Here is a 20,895-nt window from a genome sequence, read left to right as displayed (position 1 = left end):
CTGCGGGAGGCAGAGCGGGGTCCGTGAGGGGCTCCGTAGTCCCGGCCAGCAGCGGCTTGCATACTCCCAGCGACGGGGAGGTCACTACTTACCACGGGACAATGCCTCCCTGTGATTCCTGTGGGTCCCGGCTTTTCCCTCTGTGCCCCTGGACCCTGCTCGGTGGCCTAGGCATGGTATCACAGTCTTAGGTTGGAATCCTAGTTCTGCCAGTCCCCCTATGTGTAGCCGTGGCCAGGTTACTGTACTTCTCTGAGCCTCAGCTTTCTCCTCTAAGCATTCAGGGAACAGGAGCTGCTATTTGTGGGTCAAGCCACCCAAAGCCCTCCCACCCTACCCCACTTCTCATGCTGGTCTGTCCAAGAGCCAGAGAGGATCTGAAAAGTGTACACCAAGGCCGCTGCCTGCCACCCCCAACCCTCAGGCCATCAGGATCCCTTTCTTCATTTTATAGCAATGCAGCTGAGACCCAGAGAGGCAAAGGGAGTTGCTAAGGGTCACCCATCTGGGATGGAATTAGAACTGACCCCAGAACCCTTAATACCTTGGGCAACAATTCTTCCATGAAGCTGCCCACAGTTAGATACAAGCTGTGTGGAAGGATCTGTAGGAGGACAAGGAGAGCCCTCTCTCAATAGCCAGGAGGCTGCTGGCTCTTGGGAAAGGGAGTAGCTTGTGCTTTGGAGTTTCAATCCCTGCTAGGCTGCTGGGTTCCAATCCCTGCTAGGCTGCTTCCTGGCTGTGTGGCCTTGGGATAAAAGACAACCACTGAGCCACGCCGGCCAGGCTGTAATGTCTTTCTTTAAAAGGGGTAAATCTTGCTCTCATTAGCTACAATATATTTACTTACATGTTCAATCCTGGTACTCTTAAGTGTTGACACCAACTGTGTGATTTTTTCCCCTCATACCAAGCAATTCTGGCACTAACTATCCATAGTTAGCACAGCCTCCAAATGTTAAGGGCTTATTTCTGTGACACTTCCTCCATTTCCGATGCCAATTGCAAGTGGCACTTCCTCCCACAGTTCTGACTGACCTACTATTAATCAAGGGTTCCCATGGCTTCCTCCTCAGGTTCAATAATTAGCTAGAAAAGCTCACAAAACATAGGAACAAGTTTACTTATGTTTGTTAGTTTATTATATTGATATACAGGATATAAATGAACAACCAGATGAAGTAGTACATAGGGTGAGGTCTGGAAGGTCCCCAAGTACATGGGCTTCTGTCCCCATGGAGTTGGGGTACACCACCTTCCTGGCACGCTAACCTGGAAGCTCTCTGAACCCCACAGATTAGGGATTATTATGGAGGCCTCATCACCTAGGCATGACTTAATATTAGCTCAGTCTCCAGCCTCTCTTCCCTCCCAGAGGCTGAAAGTTCCAAGTTTCTAATCACAGCTTGGTCTTTCTGGTGACCAGCCCCATCCTGGAGCTTTCCAAGAGCGCACCAAGAGTTGACTCATTAGAACAAAAGAGGCTTCCATCACCCAGAAAATGTCAAGGGATTTAGGAGCTCTGTGTAAGGTGATCTTATCACCTCCATCAACTAAGGGAATTACAAGCGTCTTTGTCAGGAACTGGGTACTCATAGTAGGTGCACATTCTTTCCCCCTTATACCTACTGTGCATAATTCTCAGACAGAAGAGGTCATTGGGGAGTTTCCATCAGCCAGAGGAATCCCATGGCCCCATCACAAGAATGCCAAGGGGTAGTGGGGCTAACTGTCCAGGCACTGATCTGAGCACTTTGTACAAATAATTTCACCATGGGTAGGAGCTGCCTTCTCCTCGTGTTTATATGGATGTGGAGACTGTGTCTGAGCTGTCTGGTGTTTCCAGAGTGCACGTGCTTGCTGAGTCAGGTGGGCCTCAGGCTGGCAGTTCTGGAATGCAGGGAAGCCGGATGCCACGCTCAGCTGCTGAGCTGGCTCCCCTGGGGCTGTCAGCTGTGCCCACAGGACAGTGGGAGGTTGTCTGATGAATCAATACCCCCCCTCACATGCTCTCTTTCTGTTTCTTTCTCTCTCTCTCTCTCTGTCTCCCTTTCTCTCTTTCTCTCTCTCTCTCTCTCTCTCTCTCTCTCTCTCTCTCTCTCTCTCACACACACACACACACACACACACACACACACACACACACACGGCAGTGGGGTCACCTTGGGATGAAGTTGAGTTGGGGCCTCCCTTATATATCTGGCAGCTCTGTCATGGTCCTGGAGTTCTGCCTGTGGCACAGATAGGAAATGCCCTGAGTCTGTGCCTCCATCCTGTGCCAAGTTCACATACAACCAGGTGCTGCAGGAGGTAAATTCTACATTTGCTCAGAGAGGGGAAGTACCTCAACTTGGAACTAGAAGGCCAGCAAAAGGTAGTGGCTATTTTTTTTTTTTTGAGCACCTACTATGTGTCAGTCATTCACATAAGGTAGGACTGTTATTTAGCCCAGTGGTTCTTAAACTTGAGTAGGCATCAGATTCACCTTGGGGGCTTGTTAAATTACACATTGTGGGTCCCACCTCCAGAGTTTGTGATTCAGTAGGACTGAGATAAGACCTGAGAATTTGCTTTTCTAAAAGGTGCTGTTGATGCTCCTGGTCCAGGGACCATATTTTGAGAATAATTAGTTCAACTTCCTTTTCCCTGCTTAATGATGGTCTTCAAGTTTCTTCTTACATACCTCCAGGACAGAGGTCTAATTGCCTGTTCTGTCAACCTATTTCTAAATAGTTCTTCCTGTGAAGATAGGAATTGTGTGTGTGTGTGTGCTTATGTTGAGATAAAAACTAACTCCATTCGCTCTTCCTTGTGGCCCCTTCTTTCTGCCACTAGAGACTATGCTGTCATCACAAAGGAGCAATTGGGGGCGGGGGGAGTAGAGAGTTGCAATTAGAACAGAGTCTCCCTCACCCCCACAGTCCACTGACCACCAAGCCCTGTCCATTTTACCCTCTAACTCAATGCTGTCAAATAGAAATACACTATGTGTTCTATGTGCCTATGAAAAATTTTAATTTTCCAGTAGCTACTTTAAAAATAGCAAAAAGAAGCAGGTGAAACTAACTTTAATAATATATCTTATTTAACCCAATATATCCAAAATAAGCTATTGTATATATTTTATTTTCATACCACATCTTGGAAATCCAGTGTGTGTTTTAACCATAGAGCACATCTCAATTCCGACCAGCCACATTTCAAACGCTCCATAACCAGCCACACGTGGCTGGTGGCTTCAGACAGTGCAGGACCCTGACCCTTTCCTTATCTCCCCTGCCATGGCTCATGCTCACCGGATGCCAGCCTCTCACAGCTTCCCCACCAACCCAAAATAAGGTAGCCAAATTGTTGTCTAAAACATAAATTTGATCATGTCTGTTTTGCGTGGCTCCCCATCACTCTCAGCATAACATCCAGCTTCCTTGGCCTGACTTCGGAAGCCCTGCCTCTCTCCCTGTCCCTTCTCCTCCCCTCCAGCTCCCCACGCCCCTGCTCTCCCTGTACTGAACCATTCGCAGAGCCTCAATATAGCAGTGTCTCTTACCTCTAAGCATTTATGGTTGTGCACATGGTTCCCTCTGCCTAGAATGCCTTTGGAATGCTTGTTGGGCTACCCTTTCAGGTCACTTATTTGTTCAACAAAATGTATTGAGCACCTGCTCTGTGTCAGACACTGTCCTGGATCCTGGAACAAACAAATACGCAACAAGGAAATATGCATAACAAGAAAATATACAGTATGTCAGATGGTGAACAATAGGCAGGATGAGAGGGAAAGGTGGCGCTGGCAGTTACTACTTCACTCAGGGTGGCCAGGGAAGAAGGTGACAGTTGAGTAGAGACCTGAAAAGTGAGGAAAGCAGCCAGGTAGCTGTCTGGGGAGAGCATTCTAGGTAGAGGGAATGCCCGGTGCAAAGGCCCTGAGAAGGGAGTCTAACTGGAGTGTTTGGAGCACATTCCAGTGTGACTGGGGCAGAGTGAGAGAGGAAGTCACAGAAATTAAGATCAGAGAGAGCAAGAGGCGGGTTGTAGATCATGCAGGGCTGTAAAAGAACTTGAGTTTTATTCTGAGTGAGGGGGAGCCCTGGGAGGTGCTGGGCAGAGGAGGTACATGATCTGAGATGGGTTTTAATTGGATTATTTTGGTTGCTGTCATGACAACAGACAGTGGGCTGAGGTCAGGAGCAGAGAGACTAGCAATTGTATTGTCTGGACCAGGGTGGTTGCCATTGAGAAAAGGGGCCAAATTCGGGATATGTCGAACGTGAGGCCAACAGGGCTTTCCAGATAGGTCAGCTACAGGATAGGGGAGAACAAAGAGTAAAGGGTGACTCCAAGATTTTGGCCTGAGCTTAGAATCTGGATGACTCCCCTTCTAGAAAGCCCTGGGAACCCACAGCTCCTGGGGCCTGGCCCTCATGGGCCTGTCAGGGCCTGTCTCCCTCTGGCCTGGGTGCTTGCTCCCCAGGGCAGTGTAGGACTTGCTTACTGTCCTGCTTTTAGAGTGTTTGATTAGTGAGTGAGAGGCAGAGGCAGGCTGAGCTGGGGTTAGTCTTGGCCTTATCTATGAGAGGTTGGTCCCCACCCCTCAGGACTTGCATTTTCCCACCTGCACAGGCAGTGCATGTTCTAGCCTTTGCCCAATTTCTTCACCAGGAGAGGGCACTGCCAGTCTGCTCACAGGAATAGGAATTCCCAGCCCCTTAAGTGTCGTTCCCTTCCCCCGCCCCTCCCCGCCACCTGCTGTCTGCCCAACCTCACCCTTCCTAGTAGCATCAGGTTGGTCCACATGGCTGGGCCCTGAGTCAGCCTCACCAATGCAGGTGGAGGGGGACTTGGGAGATGCCCCACCTCCTCCCTGCCCAGAGCTTAGCACAGCCAAGGGTGGTGCAACTTCCCCACATCACTTCCCCCTGGAGACAGAGGGCATGGCCATGGCCCAGGGGGCAGGTCTCTTGGGCGTGGTTGCCCCATCTGCTGCTCCTGTGGTGTCATAGGGAAGAGGCAAATCAGTCAGGAAGGCCTGGGGCTGAGAGCACTGGCAGGAAGGAATGCCACTTTGCTGAGTGAGTGTGGCCCAGGGACAGGTCAGGCCCCGCCCCCTGTCCGTCATGGGGGTGTGGCAGGGCCTCTCTTGCCGTCCTTTTCCCCTACCCAGCCTGGCATCAGCACAGTCCACATACAACTCACCTTGTACCTGACAGGCCTCGGGACAGCAGGTAATGGGACATGGGGCAGGGTGAGGGGTTATATTTTAATTGGCTCTTCAACACGGCTGAAGTTTTGTGGTTTCTAGGTGGACCTGGTTTTGAATTCCAGCTCTGTGTCTTCCTAGCTGGGTGAGCACTCAGCTTCCATCTCTGGGAAAATCAGGGGAGGATGGCAAATACTCACCACCACCACCCCAGGTCACTTTGAGGCTTCAGCTGGGCATAGCAGATGGCCACCTCCTGATTCTGTCACTAACTTGCTTCGGGACCTTCAGAAAACCCCTTGATCTCTCTGAGCCTGTTTCCCCAGTTGTGAAATGAAGGGTCTGACTAGATACCTCTGCCCTGTGGGACCAAATAGCTTCGGAGGGTGAGGTTATGTCCCCTCAAACCTCCCAGCCTCTGTGCCTTGACCAGCAAGTGGAGGACAGGACACCCTCCTGTCCCAGCACCACCCTCCTCTGTGCCCCCAGGCTGTCACCCCAAATCAGGGGTGCCACCTCTGCTCAGAGCATCCCAGCTTCTCTCCTCAGAGGCAGCATTTGGGACTCTAGTCAGTATATTTTTCTTTCAAGGGGGACAAGAAAGATGATATATGGTCTCATGCCTGTTATGTTAGTTTTGTTCAGAAACTGCGAGAAAAGTTGAGTCAGGAACATGTGTTGGGGGAGCTGTATTGAGTGAAGTGTGGCATGTCCTATTTGGGATCCAAACTCAGCAGATCAGTAAATAATGAGACTTCCTCCTGGCTCTGAAATTCCTAGAATTCAGGCTAGTGTAGGCATCTAAGATCTAGGCACCTGTGCCTCGCAGCCCTCCAAAAGCCACCACACTGCTCCACACCAGGACCACGCTGGGCACTGCCCTGCCAGAGGCCCTATTTTACTTTCACAACAGTCTTATGTGTGAAGCCCTGTTTTTTTTAAAAAAAGAAAGGATAAAAACTTTATTGAGCTATCATTCACATGCCATAAAATTCACCCCTTTAAAGTGTACAATTCTGTGATTTTTAGTATATTCACAAAGTAGTGCAACCATCACTACTATCTAGCTTAGAACATTTTATCACCCCCAAAATAACCCCATACCCTTTGGCAGTCACTCCTCATTCCCCTTTGCCCTGGCAAGCACTAATCTGCTCTCTTTATGGGTTTGCTTATTCTAGACATTTTATAGAAATGGAATCATACAGTAGATGATCCTTTCTGACTGGCTTCTTTCACTGAGCATAATGTTTTCAAGGTTTATACATGTTGTAGCATGTGTCAGCACTTCTTTCTCTTTATGGCTGAATAATATTGTATTGTATGATTATATCACATTTTGTTTATTCATTCATCAGTCGTTGGACATTTGGGTTGTTTCTACCATTTGGCTATTATGAATAATGCTTCTGTGAATATTCATGTACAAATCTTTGTGTGGACATAAGTTTTCAATCTTCTTGGGTATATATCTAGGATTTATATGATAAATCTATGTTTAACATTTTGAGAAACTGATACATTGTTTTCCAAAGCGGCTATACTATTTTACAATCCCACCAACCATATACAAAGGCTCCAATTTTCCACATCATTGCCAACACTTATGTTTCTTATCTCAGCCATCCTAATGAGCATGTAGTGGTATCTCATCGTGGTTTGGATTTGCATTTCCCTAGTGACTAATGGTGTCCAGCATCTTTCAATGTGCTATTGACTATCTGTATATCTTTTTCAGAAAAATGTCTAGTCAAACCCTTTGACTCTTTTAAAATTGAGTTCTTTTTCCTTTTATTGTTGAGTTGTAGTCATGCTCCAATGTTTCCAGAGGATTCTGAGGCTCTGAGAATGGATGTGACTTTCCTGAGGTCTTCACAGTCAGCGATGGGTAGAGGTGGGAACTAAATCCAGGTCTGCCTGACATTCAAGAGCCAGCAAGCTCTTTCTGTGCACTGTGCACCAAATACCTCCCTTCTGGTTTTTCTTGTTGCCAATTGTGTGTGTGTGTGTGTGTGTGTGTGTGTGTGTGTGTGGTGGGGGGAGTGAAGAAGAGAGAGAGGAAACAGAAAAGACAGAGGAACTTAGATGAGAAGATGAGAAAGAAGAAACTGGACTGGCTCCCACCTAGGGGAGTCAGAGCCAGGGAAAACCTTTTAAGACTGTTTCTTCCCATTAATTGTCAAACATTTGGGGAGGCCTCACAAAAGTTTATTGAGTGGCACACTCCCACCTAGTTTTTCTTGGTCCCTAAATCTGAAATAAATATTCCAAACAGGGAATATCCTCCTTAGTGTCTAGCTGGGTCTAAGGATCTGGAGCAGTAGTTGTCACACTTTCTGATTGTGAAAAATGCTTTAGGAGCTCCCAATCCTATATAATAAAAGGCTAATATGCAAATCCACCCAATGCAAAAGGACTGGTCAACCACCATCTGGCCCCGCTTCCCCAGGCTGAGGCCGCTCCAGCAGGTGAGCTGCGCCCACATCTACAGCGCCCTGGACCAGACAGCCCACAAGATCAACCTAGCCAAGTTCACCTATGGCAAGTGCTCCACGCTCATGGTGACTGACCTGGCGGGCCGGGGCCTGGACACCCCGCTGCTGGACAATGACATCAACTTCAGCTTCCCGGCCGAGGGCAAGCTCTTCCTGCACCACGTGGGTGGTGTGGCCGGGGGTGGCACAGCCTACTCCTTGGTGGCCCCAGATGAGGTCCCCTACCTGCTGGATCTGCACCTGTTCCTGGGCCGTGCCCTCACCCTCGCCCGCCCCCACGAGGAGCCCTGAGGTGCGGGCGGCATGGACAGCGTGCTGGGCTGGGTGCCACAGAGCGTGGTGGACGCTGAGGCCTGCGGCCTGCGGAACACCCTGGAGGCGTCGCTGGAGCAGCAGGGCCTGGGCCGCGTGGCTGACAATGCCCAGCAGCAGCATGTGTGCCCTCACCAGAGTCCATCAAACAGGCCAAGGAGCTGGACCTCGCGGGGCTGGGCCTGCACCCCCTCTTCAGCTCGAGCTTCGAGGAGGAGGAGCTGTAGCGGCTGAGGCTGGTGGACAGCATCAAGCAGTACCGTTCGCAGGCGACCATCTTTGAGATCAACGCCTCCAGCCGGGACCTGAGCAGCCAGGTGATGCGGGCCAAGCGGCAGAAGGGCTGCAAGGCCATCGTCAGCTTCCAGCAGGGCCTGCAGGAGCAGCAGGAGGGCCTGGCTGGCCCAGCCCTGAGCTGCCCAGCACCGCAGGGATGAGTATTGCATGGACAGGCGGAGCAGGAGGAGGGGGAAGAGGGAGGGGGAGGGGGAGGACGCAGCGGGAGGGAGCGTGGAGGACATCTTCACAGAGGTTGTGGGCCGCTAACAGCAGCAGCCAAGACCTGAGCAGGGAGCCAAGAGGTGGAAGGAGGAGGCCCGGCCACTGGGCCAGGATTTCCATGTCTCCTATGGGCCCAAGGACTTCCAGTGAATGGGGCCTGAGCGTTGGAGGGGACAGGGGAGCCTTTGAGCAGCAGGTGGCTGGCGCTGTCCTGCACCTGATGGGGGACGAGGCCCAGAACCTGACCAGGGGCCGGCAGCAGCTCAAGTGGGACGGGAAGAAGTGGTTTGTGGGACAGTCAGGACAGGAGGACAAGAAGAAGATCAAGACAGAAAGTGGTCACTACATCAGCAGCTCCTACAAGCAGGACCTCTACCAGAAGTGGAAACAGAAACAGAAAATTGCCATACACTCAACGACTGAGCCCCAGTGGGCTGCCAGCAGTCGGCCCTGTCGGTGACGGTATTTCGCCCTATCGGGGTCGGGGCATGTGCAGGAGGCAACCAGTTGATGTTTCTTTCTCACATCCATGTTTCTCTCTCTGTCTCTCGCCTTCCCTTTTACTCTAAAAATCAATGAAAAATGTCCTCAGATGAGGATTAACTATATATATATATATATATATATATATATATATATATATATATATGTATATATATATATATATATATATGCATGCGCAAACATACACACATATACAAAAATACACGAATATGGGGGGCCTGGGGGGCGCACAGGGCCCCACAGGTGCATGAATTTCGTGCACCAGACCTCTAGTATATACATATTTATAGATTTAGAAATTATGTACAAGTACTGTGGACCATTAGCTAACGTCTCAATATATACTCGGAGTGAATTTTCTCACTGATGATAGTGATGGAAGTTCATGTCTCAAATAGTTTTTTCTTATTATGATTATTTCAGTAAGCAATTATACATGAGAGAGATCCTATTCATTATTGTTTTCAACGTGATCATGTGGCTGATGAAGGACTTGAACTGCGGGAGCGGGGGTGGGGTCTGTCTCCCACATTTCCTGCTGCTTGCTTGTACTTCCTAGATTAGAGTTATCTCCATTCGAGGTTCCTTTGCAGGGACTCTTTGAAGCCACTTGTCCATCCTATGGGGGCTGAGTCAGTCAAAGCTATATTGTTTGATCCTCAAATCCACCCAACCCAGCACTAGTACACCGAAATATGTCAAAACAGGCTGAATGTAGAAAATGGAAAATGTGGCCATAGCAGACCTGTCTGTATTGTTGAGCTCCCCACTGGCCTCTGGGGACATGACATTTGATGTCTGACACATGGCAGAGGGTGCATATCAGAGTTGAACAATGTACTATTAACTATTTTTAGTTAAAAGTTAAGTAGAGCTAGATGAACTAATATTTTCCTCCTATACTTTGGAAATCATTATTTTAGAGATTAATAGGTTATGAGCTAAGGATATCTAAGCCAACCTCTGCCATTCCTCAGCTTGCCACCTCTCATGGTTGGTACTCATGACCACCCCCAAATAGATGTCATTTCAAGAAAATTCTTTTTGTATATTGAGCTGGCACTCGTCCCTCTGACTCCCCAAGGTCCTGACCCCTCCCTCTGGGCTCACAACCCCACCTGTCCCCCTGTCCTGAAGGAGTCCTGCAGAGAGTTGGGGATAATGACCAGGTCTGTCCATGCAATACTCATCCCTAGGATGAGCATCCTGCTCCACCAGCCACATCCCTTGGGTGTTGTTTCTATACCCACCACATCTTTTGGATTCTCTCTGTTTGTCTAGTAGATCTTATTTCATGCACAACCCAGGATTGAACTCAGCATGGGGGATGGTGGGATATGGTCACCTTCTTTACTGTAGACTCTGTGCTTCTATTAATATGACCTAAGGCTGTATTAGCTTTGCTTTGTAGCTCTATCACCTTGTTGGCTTATACTGCACTTTAACAAACATTGGTGGTGTACCTATTATGTGCTAAATACTAAGTTAGATGTCTGTGTTAAAATTTACTTACCTTTCAGAGTGTCTTTTAACACTCCTAGGTCTTTCTGTGTGAACAACCTCCAAACTGGGCCCACCATCCTCTTTCTGCACAAACTTGACTTTGTCCCTTTGCACCCTTTTGTTTCACTCCTCAGGGGCAACCCAAGGCCCTGGCTGCATCCTTGGATGTTCTGTGGCTACAAGGTTCACCCAGAGTCATGACAGGTCCATCTGGCTGATGGTCAGCTGGGCAGTGTGGGTTGTTTTCTCACTATTAAACTTCCTGGACAAACTTGGGACAAAATGGCAGAGGAAGTGGAAATGGTGGCATCTTCCTTCTTTCCCTCATGCTTGGACTTCAGCCTTAGATCTGAGTTTATATGCAGACTCCTTGCTGTGTGTTCTTGGGCAAGTCTCTTTTCCTTCCTGGGGCTCAGCTTTGATCTCCTGGCTGCAACTCTGTAGAATTCTAGCTTGGAGAAGAGAGACTGCCAAACCTGGAGAGCGGGTGGATAGAGGGGGAGGGGCAAGGTGAGTCTGGAACAGGAAGGGGGAGGGTGCTGAAGAAGAAGGGCTGTGATCTTCTAAAGAGAAGAGGGAGATGCTAAAGAAACTTTGCCAGCCTAACATTATTTTTCTTTTTTCTTTCTTTTTGAAATGGTTGGGGGTTTTTTTGTGTGTGTATGTTTTAATTTTTTTAATTAATCCTCACCAGAGGATATTTTTCCATTGATTTTCAGAGAGACTGGAAGGGAAGGAGAGATACAGAGAGGAACATGGATGTGAGAGAGACCCATCGATTGGTTGCCTTCAGCACACACCCTGACCAAGGCCAGGGATTGAGCCTGCAACCCACATATGTGCCGTTGACTGGAATCAAACCCAGGACTCTTCAGTCTTTGGACCAATGCTCTATCCACTGAGCCAAACCGACCAGGGCCTAACATTATTTATCTAAGCTCTTAAATTCAGTACTTTATGACTATTTTTTTAATTAAAAATTATAAATTTCACGTTTTTTTATTTTTCAGTACCCTTGATATTCAATATTATATGAGTATCAGGTATATAGTACAAAGTGACCCCACCATAAGTCTAGTACCCCTCTTACACCAAACAGCTATTACAATATTATTGACTATATTCCCTATGCTGTACTTTATAGCCCTATGACTATTTTGTAACTGCCAATTTGTATTTCTTAATCCTTTCCCCTTTTTTACCCATCCCCCTAATCCCCTTCCATCTGGAAACCATCAGTTTGTTCTCTGTGTCCATCAGTCTGTTTTTGTTTTGTTTGTTCATTTATTTTGTTTTTCAGATTTCACGTATAAGTGAAATCATAGAGTATTTGTCTTTCTCTGTCTGACTTATTTCACTTAGCATAATATCCTCTAAGTCCATCCATGTTGTTGCAAATGGTAACATTTCACTTTTTTTAATCACCGAGTAATATTCCATCAAATATATTACCACATCTTCTTTATCTAATCATCTATTAATGGACACTTAAATTGCTTCTATATCTTGGCTATTGTATATAAAATGTCCTTCTTTGTCTCTTGTTATAGCCTTTGTTTTAAAGTCTACTTTGTCTGATATAAGTATTGCTACCCTAACTTTTTTTTCATTATTATTTTCATTAAGTATTTTTTCAATCCCTTTACTTTTAGTTATTTATATTTTCAATTACAGTTTACTTTGTTGTTGTTGTTGTTGTTGTTAATTATCACCTGAGAATATTTTTCCATTGCTTTTTAGAGAGAGTGGGAATGAGGGAGGGAGGGGGAGAAAAAGAGAGAAAAACATTGATGTGGGCAGGGAGCAAACCCGAAACCCAGGTACATTCCCTTGACTGAGAATCAAATCTGAGACCCTACTGTGCACAGGCCAATGCTCTACCACAGAGCTACACTGGCCAGGGCTACAGTTTATTTTCAATATTATTTTGTGTTGGTTTCAGGTGTACAGAATAGTAGTTAGATAATTATAAACTTTATAAAGTGTTCCACCTGATATTTTCAGTACCTACCTGGCATATTACATAGTTACTGTAATGTTCTTAACTATATTCCCTAGCCTGTACTTTACATCCCCATGACTATTTTGTAATTTCCAATTTGCCCATCTTCTTACTTTTAGTCCATGTGTCTTTCGATCTGAAGTGGGTCACTCATAGGCAGTATATACATATATGGGTCTTATTTTCTTCCCCATTCAGCCACCCTATTTCTTTTTATTGGAGCATGTAATCCATTTACATTTAAAGTAATTATTGATAGGTATGTAGTTATTACCATTTTATTCATATTTTTCTTCTTTGTCCTAAAGAAATCCCTTTAGCATTTCCTGTAATACTGGTGTGGTTGAATACCTTTAGCTTTTTCTTGTCTGGGAAGATCTTTATCTGTCCTTGGACTCCAAAGGCTAGCCTTGCTGGGTAGAGTAATCTTGATTGTAGGTCTTTGCTTTTCATCACTTTGAATATTTGGTGCCAATCCCTTCTGGCCTGCAAAGTTTCTATTGAGAAATTAGCTGGCAGTCTTATGGGAGTGCCTTTGTACATAACTAACTGCTCTCTCTTTGCTATTTTCATGATTCTCTCTTTGTTTTTAACCTTTGGTATTTTAGTTATGATGTGTCTTGGGGTGGGCCTCTGGGTTCATCTTGTTTGGGACTTTCTGCACTTCATGGACTTGTATGTCTATTTCTTTCAACAGTCTAAAGAAGTTTTCGAACATTATTTCTTCAAATAGGTTTTCAATCCCTTGCTCTCTGTCTTCTCCTTCTGGTAATCCCTTGATGCAAATATTATTTTGCTTGATGTTTTCCCAGAGGTCCCTAAAACTATCCTCATTTTGGGGATTCTCTTTTTGCTGTTCCAATTGGGTGTTTTCAACTACCTGTCTTCCAAATCTCTGATTCAGTTCTCTGCTTTATCTAATCTGCTTTTGATTCCCTCTAATGCAGTCTTCATTCCAGTTATTATATCCTTCATTTCTGACTGGTTCTTTTTTATGGTTTCTATCTCTTTGTGTAAGTTCTCATTGAGGTCAGAGTGTGCCATGGGAGAACTTGACCTGACATCATTGGCTTTGAAGATGGAAGAAGGGGCCACAAGCCAAAGGATGTGGGTGGCATCTAGAAGCTGGAGAAGGCAATGAAAATGAAGGATAAGAAGGGAGAGGCAGAGGAGAAGAGGAAGGAGAAGAAATAAACCAGCAGCAAGGAAACGGGTTTTCCCTCAGAGCCTCTAGAAAGGAAGGCAGCACTGCCAACACCTTGTTTTTAGCTCAGTAAGACCAATGTTGGACTTCTAACCTACAAAACTGTGAGATGCTAAATTTGTGTTGTTGTTTTAAGCCTCTAAGTTTGTGGGAATTTGTTACAGAAACAATAGAAAACTTGTGGGAAGCTCTAAGATGGCCTTTGTTCTCAGCAAAGGTACGAGTCTCTAGGGCAAGATCTTGTGGACAACTGCTGCTTGGGTGGTTACAGGGAGGGGGATGATAGGACAGTGCAAGTCCTCGATCCAGCCTGGAGTTGAGATGCAAAATGGAGGATCTCAGGGGCTCTGCCCAAGTCTTGCCCTGGAGGCTAGAGTGAAATCTGTGGACCCCTCTGACCCAGACCTGCTTTGCTCTGCCTAGAATCTCAGAGCCTTCCCACATATTTGTCTCAACCAACATGCTTTGGTTGCAAGTAACAGAAACCACCTCAAGCTATCAAAAAAGGACTTTCTTGGAAGGATATGGGGTCTCGTAGAAGAGAGGGAATTGCTAAGGAACCAAACTACAGAGCAGACAGTGACCAGGAACTGAAATGAGAGGAACAGCCTCTTCAGGGATCTGTCTCAGGGCAGACCAAAGCCAGCTGACCTTGGGTTTTGTGTCACACATGTCACAAATCAGATTCCTGGGAGGGAGAGGCTATTGATCTAACCTGGGTGAAGGGCAGGGACCCCTCCAGAATTTCCATATCAAGGAGCATGGGAAGGGGACACAATCCATTTGGGGGATGCTGGTCCTGGATCTGTGTCTGCCTGACCAGTCTATGCTTGAAATTAGGGTGCATGCTTGTTTGGGGGTGTGGGAAACTGGAGGAGATTATTGAGGGCTCTAACTTGACTCTTTGGTGTAATTGCCAGAAGAAAAGAGCTTCGATGTCCAGTGGGCAAAACCAGCAAGCACCCCCTCTCTGTCAGCTCTGTTCCCCTCCCAGCTATTTCTGCTTCCTGTGTCCCCAACCCTAGTTCCTCCCCTGGGCTTGTTGAACTGAACTGGCCCTGCATTCGTGGCCCTTAGGAACGTCCCTCACAGTTCACCTGCAAGAACAGTTGGCCATTAGCCTGGCATTCAAGGCCCAGGACTATTTCCCCAGCCTCAGGGGGTTCCTACCCTTTCAACTGCCCACTGCCACCCACCCCCTCCACTGAATCTTTCTCCCACTCTGCCCTTTGCCACCTGTTGAAATCTAACTCAATCTTAGTTGCCTCAGCCCCCTCCTCCAGGGAGAGACACCAGGGAAAGATAAGCAGCCCTTGAATCAAGAGACAGGGTTCTGGAGCCAGCCTTGCCCCTGAGTTGCTATGTGACCTTGTGCAAGTTCCTCCATTTCTAGACCTCAGTTTCCCCATTTGTAAAATAGGACAATAATCCCCACCCTTCCTGCCTCCCTCCTGATTAGTATGAGGATTGAGTGAGCTGGGCAGGAAAAGGGCTGTGAGGCTGTCTCCTACTATCCCTCCCGCTCTGGGCCCAGGCCCTTGTGACAGCAGGAACTTAGGAAATCTGGGCTGAATTGAAGGGGGAAATCCAGTTTAGCAAGACCTGTGGGTGCAGAGGACCTGGCACCACCAGTGACTCAGCAGGGCTGGGCTTTTGGAGAAAAGTGTTAGAAAATGAGTCTATTTCCTTGTAGGATCAGCCTCAAATGTGGGACCACCTGAGATGCCTCTAACCAGGGCTAGGGATGGGGGTTCTCTGTCAGGGTAGGGGGTCATCTGAAAGCTGGGAGACCTTGGACAAGTCACTTTGTCAATCTAAACCTAAGGTTTTCCTGCATACAATAAATAAGACTTACATGAATGAAATTAGATCGCAGGGCACATGCCATGTTTCTTTTCCTCTTCCTGCTTTCTTCTTTCTTCACTTCTCGGTCAACTGTCTATGGTTGTCCTTCTTGGCTCAAAGTCACATGCACTGAACTAGAGTCTTCGGAAGCCCCTCCCAGCAATCCCTCTATCAGTGCCTGATGTTCCACCACTAGTCCTCTGTCCTTTGTGCTAAGCATTGCCTTGCACACTGATCCTTGAGTTTTAAATTATAAAAATTCTATGCCTTTGCCGGTGTGGCTCAATTGGTTGAGCGTCGTCCCATGCACTGAAAGGTCGCTGGTTTGATTTCCAGTCAGGGTACATACCCAAGTTGTAGATTCGATCCCTGGTCAAAGATGTTTCTCTCTTTCTCCCCCTCTCCCTTCCTCTCTCTCTAAAACCAATAAAACATATTTAAAATATATGTCTATAAATCCTATTTATCCTTTCTCATAGCAGAAATAAGGGTGAAGGAAGGGAGGGGCAAGGATAGTTCCTACCATTTCCCCTCTCCCGATGGATCAGTGTGCTGAGGAACTGCCCAAGGAAGTGAAGTTGGTTATGAGGACACTTCCACCAGAGGCTAAATATAAGCCAAGTCAGCATCACTTGTATAACACTTAGTGGCTTCTTTCCTGGTACAAATGACAGGGGCCTGGGAACAGGTGCCAGCATTAGTCCTTCCAGCCCTCAACATGGACTGAACAAATACTGTTGCTCAGCCACTTACTAGCTACATGGCTCTGGGGAAGTTTCTTAGTTTCTCTCTGCCTCAGTGTTCTTAACCTATAAAATGGGCACAACCATGGTGAGCCCTTCTAGGGTTGTGGTGAGGAATACAAGCTAATACACGTAGCATGCTTAGTTGGTGGCCTGGAAGATAGTAAGCATGTATTGCTATTGTCGTCGTCGTCGTCGTCATCATCATCATCATCATCATCATCATCATTTTTGGTTTCTGTCAGGCCCTGTGCAGGGTTCGGTGACACATAAATAAATCAGCCTCAGTCTCTAACCCTGGCGGGATTCATGATCCAGTAGAAGAGACACACCCAGAGACACACCCTCTGCAGAGCCCTGGGCACAGATCTGAAGGTGGCTAGGAATGGTGGCTCCAGAGTTATGCAACAAGATGCCCTACCTTGAAGAAGAGTCTGGTATAAGGCAAAGTTGATTATGGCTCGAGAATGATGTGCTGGGGGATGCAATGGGGGTGTTCTCTGGGCCTCTTCCAAATCCCATTCTTCTTTAAAGATGCTTCCTGCCAACTGTTTCCCATGTGGTCCATGGCCCCTGCCTCTGTGCCTTGCACATTGTTCCCTTTGGCCCTTCCAACTGACCCCCAGCACCACCTCCATCAGTAACTTTCCTTGACTGACTCTAATCTGATTTGGCCCCTGGGTTCCAACAGCCCCCAGGTCTACCTTGAAATTCCTTGAGGAAAGTGCTGCAACTTCTTCACCACTGTTTCCCCAGTGCTAGAATATAGTAGGTGCTCAATTAATGTAAGAATGTGTTTCTGTCAGAATTGTATTTAGCTACAAATAACAAAAATCCTTAGAGGCTTAAGCAAAATGAGGTTTATTTGTTTCAAATAACAAGAAAGCAAGCAGCTGTGAGCAAGGGCTTGGTTTGCTTTGGCTTTTCCTCAAGGTCACAAGATGGCCCCTGTAGCTCCTGCCATCACAGCCATGTTCAGGGATGGAAGGAGAGGCAAGACATAGCACCAGCCCGGTTGCCCACTTTTGTAAGAGAAACTAAACCATTCCTGAACACCAACAAGTTTCTGCTAACTTTTCATTAGCGAAAATTGGGTCACATGGCCATCCTCAGCTCTGAGAAAGACTGGAAAAATGAATATCTAACTGGAGTTGGAAGAACAAAATTGCAGCTTTGTTAGCAAGAAGTCCAAGGGTGGTGGGGGAAAAAGGGTTAATGGGGTGGGGGTCATAAGGGAGAGTTCTGGTCAGGCAACTAGCACAAGCCTTCATGAAGGAGGTGTTATTTGAGCTGTAGCCTAGAAGGTCAGATACAATTTTGACAATAGGAAAAATGGCATAGATAGGAGTCTGGAGGCCTGAAAATGCTGTGTGTGGCCAGGGACTGCCAAGTGACAGCTAGAGCGGGAAAGAGATGGGACCGGGTTGGTGAACTTTTGGTGTATTTGGCATCAGCCGGAAGCTCTCTTTCTCCCATAGGTGCTCTAAATCTCTTCCTCCACTCTACCTGAAATTCCACATTAGAGATGACCTCAGCTAATGACCACGTACTGGGCACCTGCTATGTACAAAGAGTTCTTTTCAAAACATAGATATGCCCTGGAGGCGTATGGGTATCATTCATTCATTCCTGAATGTTAATCAGTTTTATTGGCTAGTGATTTCCTAATGTTTAGCTGAATTCTGCCCTGCAAGATGGGAATTTTTATTCTAGAAAGAGGGTAATAGGAGATGGGGGGTGAGCAGGGCTGGGGCTGGACACTGACTGTCCAAGGGTAATAAGAGGCCTGGAGAAGAGGGAACTCATGCCTTCTGAGGTCTCTAAGGGCAGGCACTGGCCATCTTTCCTCCCTAAGCCTCTGCCATCACTAGTTCACAGTTGTGATAAATAGAACGTAGAGAAGGGAACTGCTCTACCTGAGGTCATCCCATGCACAGGTGACAGAAGTGGAGTTGGACCCTGGTCAGACTGACCCCAAAGCACATGCTCTTGTCACTGTACAAATACTGTCTTTTTGCTCCCACCCAGCTCCTCTGTCTTAATAATAATAATCATCTCAGCTAGCGTTTATTCAACACTTGCTCTGTACCAAGCATTGTTCTAAGTGTTTCACGTGTTTTAGATCATGCTCTTTTCACAACAATACTATGAAGGAAGCACTATTATTGTCCCCATTTTATGGATGAGGAACCTGAGGTACAGCAAGAGGTTCAGTAACATGCTCAGCTCCCACAGCTGGAAGTGTCAGGATTCAAACCCAGCTGGTCCATCTTTGAGACAAAGGGAAAGATATTGCCTTGCCAAGGTCTTGTGGTGGGTTAAGAGTAGATTCTCTGGCCTGGCTGGCATGACTCAGTGGTTGAGCATCGACCTATGAACCAAGCAGTCACGGTTCAATTCCATGGCCAGGGTACATGCCTGGGTTGTGGGCTCAATCCCCAATGTGGGACGTGCAGGAGGCAGCTGATCAATGATACTCTCTCATCATTGATGTTTCTCTCTCTCTCTCTCCCTTCCTCTCTGAAATAAATTTTTAAAAAACCATTTTTTTAAAGAGTAGATTCTCTGCTAAAACAAAAACAACCCAAACTCATAGACACAGAGAACAGATAGGTGGTTGCTAGAGGTGGAGGTGGGCAAAGATTTAAATATCCATTATCTAGAAACTACAATTCATATATGAGGACCAATTAATCCCATTTCCTACCTGACTGGTTTGTGATCAGGCTCAGATGGAATTATAGACACATAGCCCTTTGGAAAACCATTAAGTGCTATTATACTAATATAAGGTAGTATGTTACATTTTTAAGTAATGAAAAATTATTGGTTATTTTATTATTATGACAATAGCACTACTATTAAAAATTTAGAAGATGCAAAGTAAAAATAAAACACTAAAAATATGCATGGTAACACCACCCAGAGAGAACCACGATTTATATTTTGATATCGCTCCAACAACTACTGACTGATGGTCATGCTTGTTTATTTGGATCCCCACCCATGCCCTCCAACTACGCAACAGGATTATTTTGAAGCAAGTCCAAGACGTAATATAATTTTATTATAAACATTTCAGTATTTATCTCTAAACTTAAGGATACTTTAAATAAATATAACCTCAATATAAATATCACACCTAAAAATTACTAGCGGAGGATGTTCATAATGGGGAAGCTATGCAGGTATGGAGATAGGAGGTATATGGGAAATCTCTGTACCTTCCACTCAATTTTACTGTGAACTTAAAACTGCTCTAAATACTAAAGTCTATTTTTTAAAAGTAAGTTTTTATATTGTCAAAAGATTATCATTATCCAAATTTCCCTAATTGTATTTTTCTTTTTTTGTAAGTTGTTTTTCTTATACCTTTTTAAATTGAGTGTTTTTCCTTATTTATTTGCCAAGCTCTCTCTGCATTAAGGATATTAACTACTTATTACTGATTATTAATTACAAGTGATATTAATTACTTGTTATTGTTATTCCTCCAGGGAAGGCAATGGAGACTTCAGGATCCTCCTCCCAGACTCCAGACCACAGTCAAGTCCACGGAAATACAGAAGATGTAGACTGTATGTTTGCCTTCTCTGATCCTCTGGGCAAAGTCTCATGGGAGGTGGAGTCCAGCAATGGGTAGAACAGAGGAAGACCCTGCTTAGCTCATGTGGTACAATGGCTCAAGTCACAGTTGAAACGTCCAAAGAAGTAGTGATTTTACACACATGCACACATACATATGTGCTTGGTCCAGTGCCAGGGGTGGGCAAACTTTTTGACTCGAGGGCCACAATGGGTTCTTAAACTGGACCGGAGGGCCAGAACAAAAGCATGGATGGAGTGCTTGTGTGAACTAATATAAATTCAAAGTAAAGGAGCGGAGGGGAGAGCAAGAGAACCCTCCGCTCTTTCGGCTCCGCGGGCCAGATAGAACAGCCGAACGGGCCGGATCCGGCCCACGGGCCGTAGTTTGCCCACGGCTGGTCCAGTCTGTCCTCCAGCACTTTCGAGCTGTGGGAGCCCTCAGCTGCTCCCCAACTCTCTAAGAGTCTCTGTGGGCTTGGGCTGGCACTAGGGAGAGCCCCAGAATAGGAGATAGGAAGATAGGGCTTAATCTGATTCCACCTGCCCTGAAATTTACAGAGAATCTTCAATTGGGAACTATTTATACAGTCTAGTGGTCTCAGAGCAGGACAGGGGCCTTAGAAGCCCCTATCTGGGCTCCATGTTTAGAGAAATTTCTGCTTTGGGCCTTCTTAGAACCCTGGGGCCTCTGGGAAGAGTGTCCTTGAGAAACCAGCCCCTCTTGGGTCCCCAAGTCTAGAGAGACCCCTGAGGAGGCCTTGGTAGTCCCTGGGGTGGGACAGGTGGGAAACACTCATCCTTGCCGATGTGTTCCTCCCAGATGGAGAGACAGATATCCACAAGCAAGACAGGGAGGCTGGACTCTTTCCTCAAAAACAATATAAGAGAGACAAGTCTTCTTCCTCCTCCTCTTCGTCTTCCTCCTCCTCCTCTTCATCATCGTCCTCCTCTGCTTCAGGTACAGCAAAGATTTAAATATACACACATATAATCTTATATTA

The 20,895-nt window shown here is 46.4% G+C and overlaps 1 protein-coding gene across 7 annotated transcripts in view; it reads left to right on the top strand.

The window, feature by feature from the left end:
• TMEM40 (transmembrane protein 40) overlaps positions 1-20,895 on the top strand; it is a gene marked incomplete at its 5' end in the record, with an annotated part of 33,848 nt that overhangs the window by 348 nt on the left and 12,605 nt on the right. For 2 of the 7 annotated variants that reach the window (XM_080675598.1, XM_080675596.1), the window contains 2 exons: positions 19,804-19,884; positions 20,715-20,852. In XM_080675598.1, coding sequence (XP_080531724.1) covers positions 19,812-19,884; positions 20,715-20,852 — 211 coding nt within the window. Of the gene's footprint in view, positions 1-4,988; positions 5,223-19,803; positions 19,885-20,714; positions 20,853-20,895 lie in introns of those variants that run through there. The other 5 variants (XM_080675602.1, XM_080675597.1, XM_080675600.1 and 2 more) reach the window with 5 other exon arrangements.

Source organism: Plecotus auritus (genome assembly GCF_963455305.1).
Source record: "Plecotus auritus genome assembly, chromosome: 6".
In the NCBI taxonomy this organism is placed as follows: domain Eukaryota; kingdom Metazoa; phylum Chordata; class Mammalia; order Chiroptera; family Vespertilionidae; genus Plecotus; species Plecotus auritus.
The sequence above is the reverse complement of the archived record's forward strand: the minus strand, read 5'-3'. Positions and strand labels throughout refer to the sequence as shown.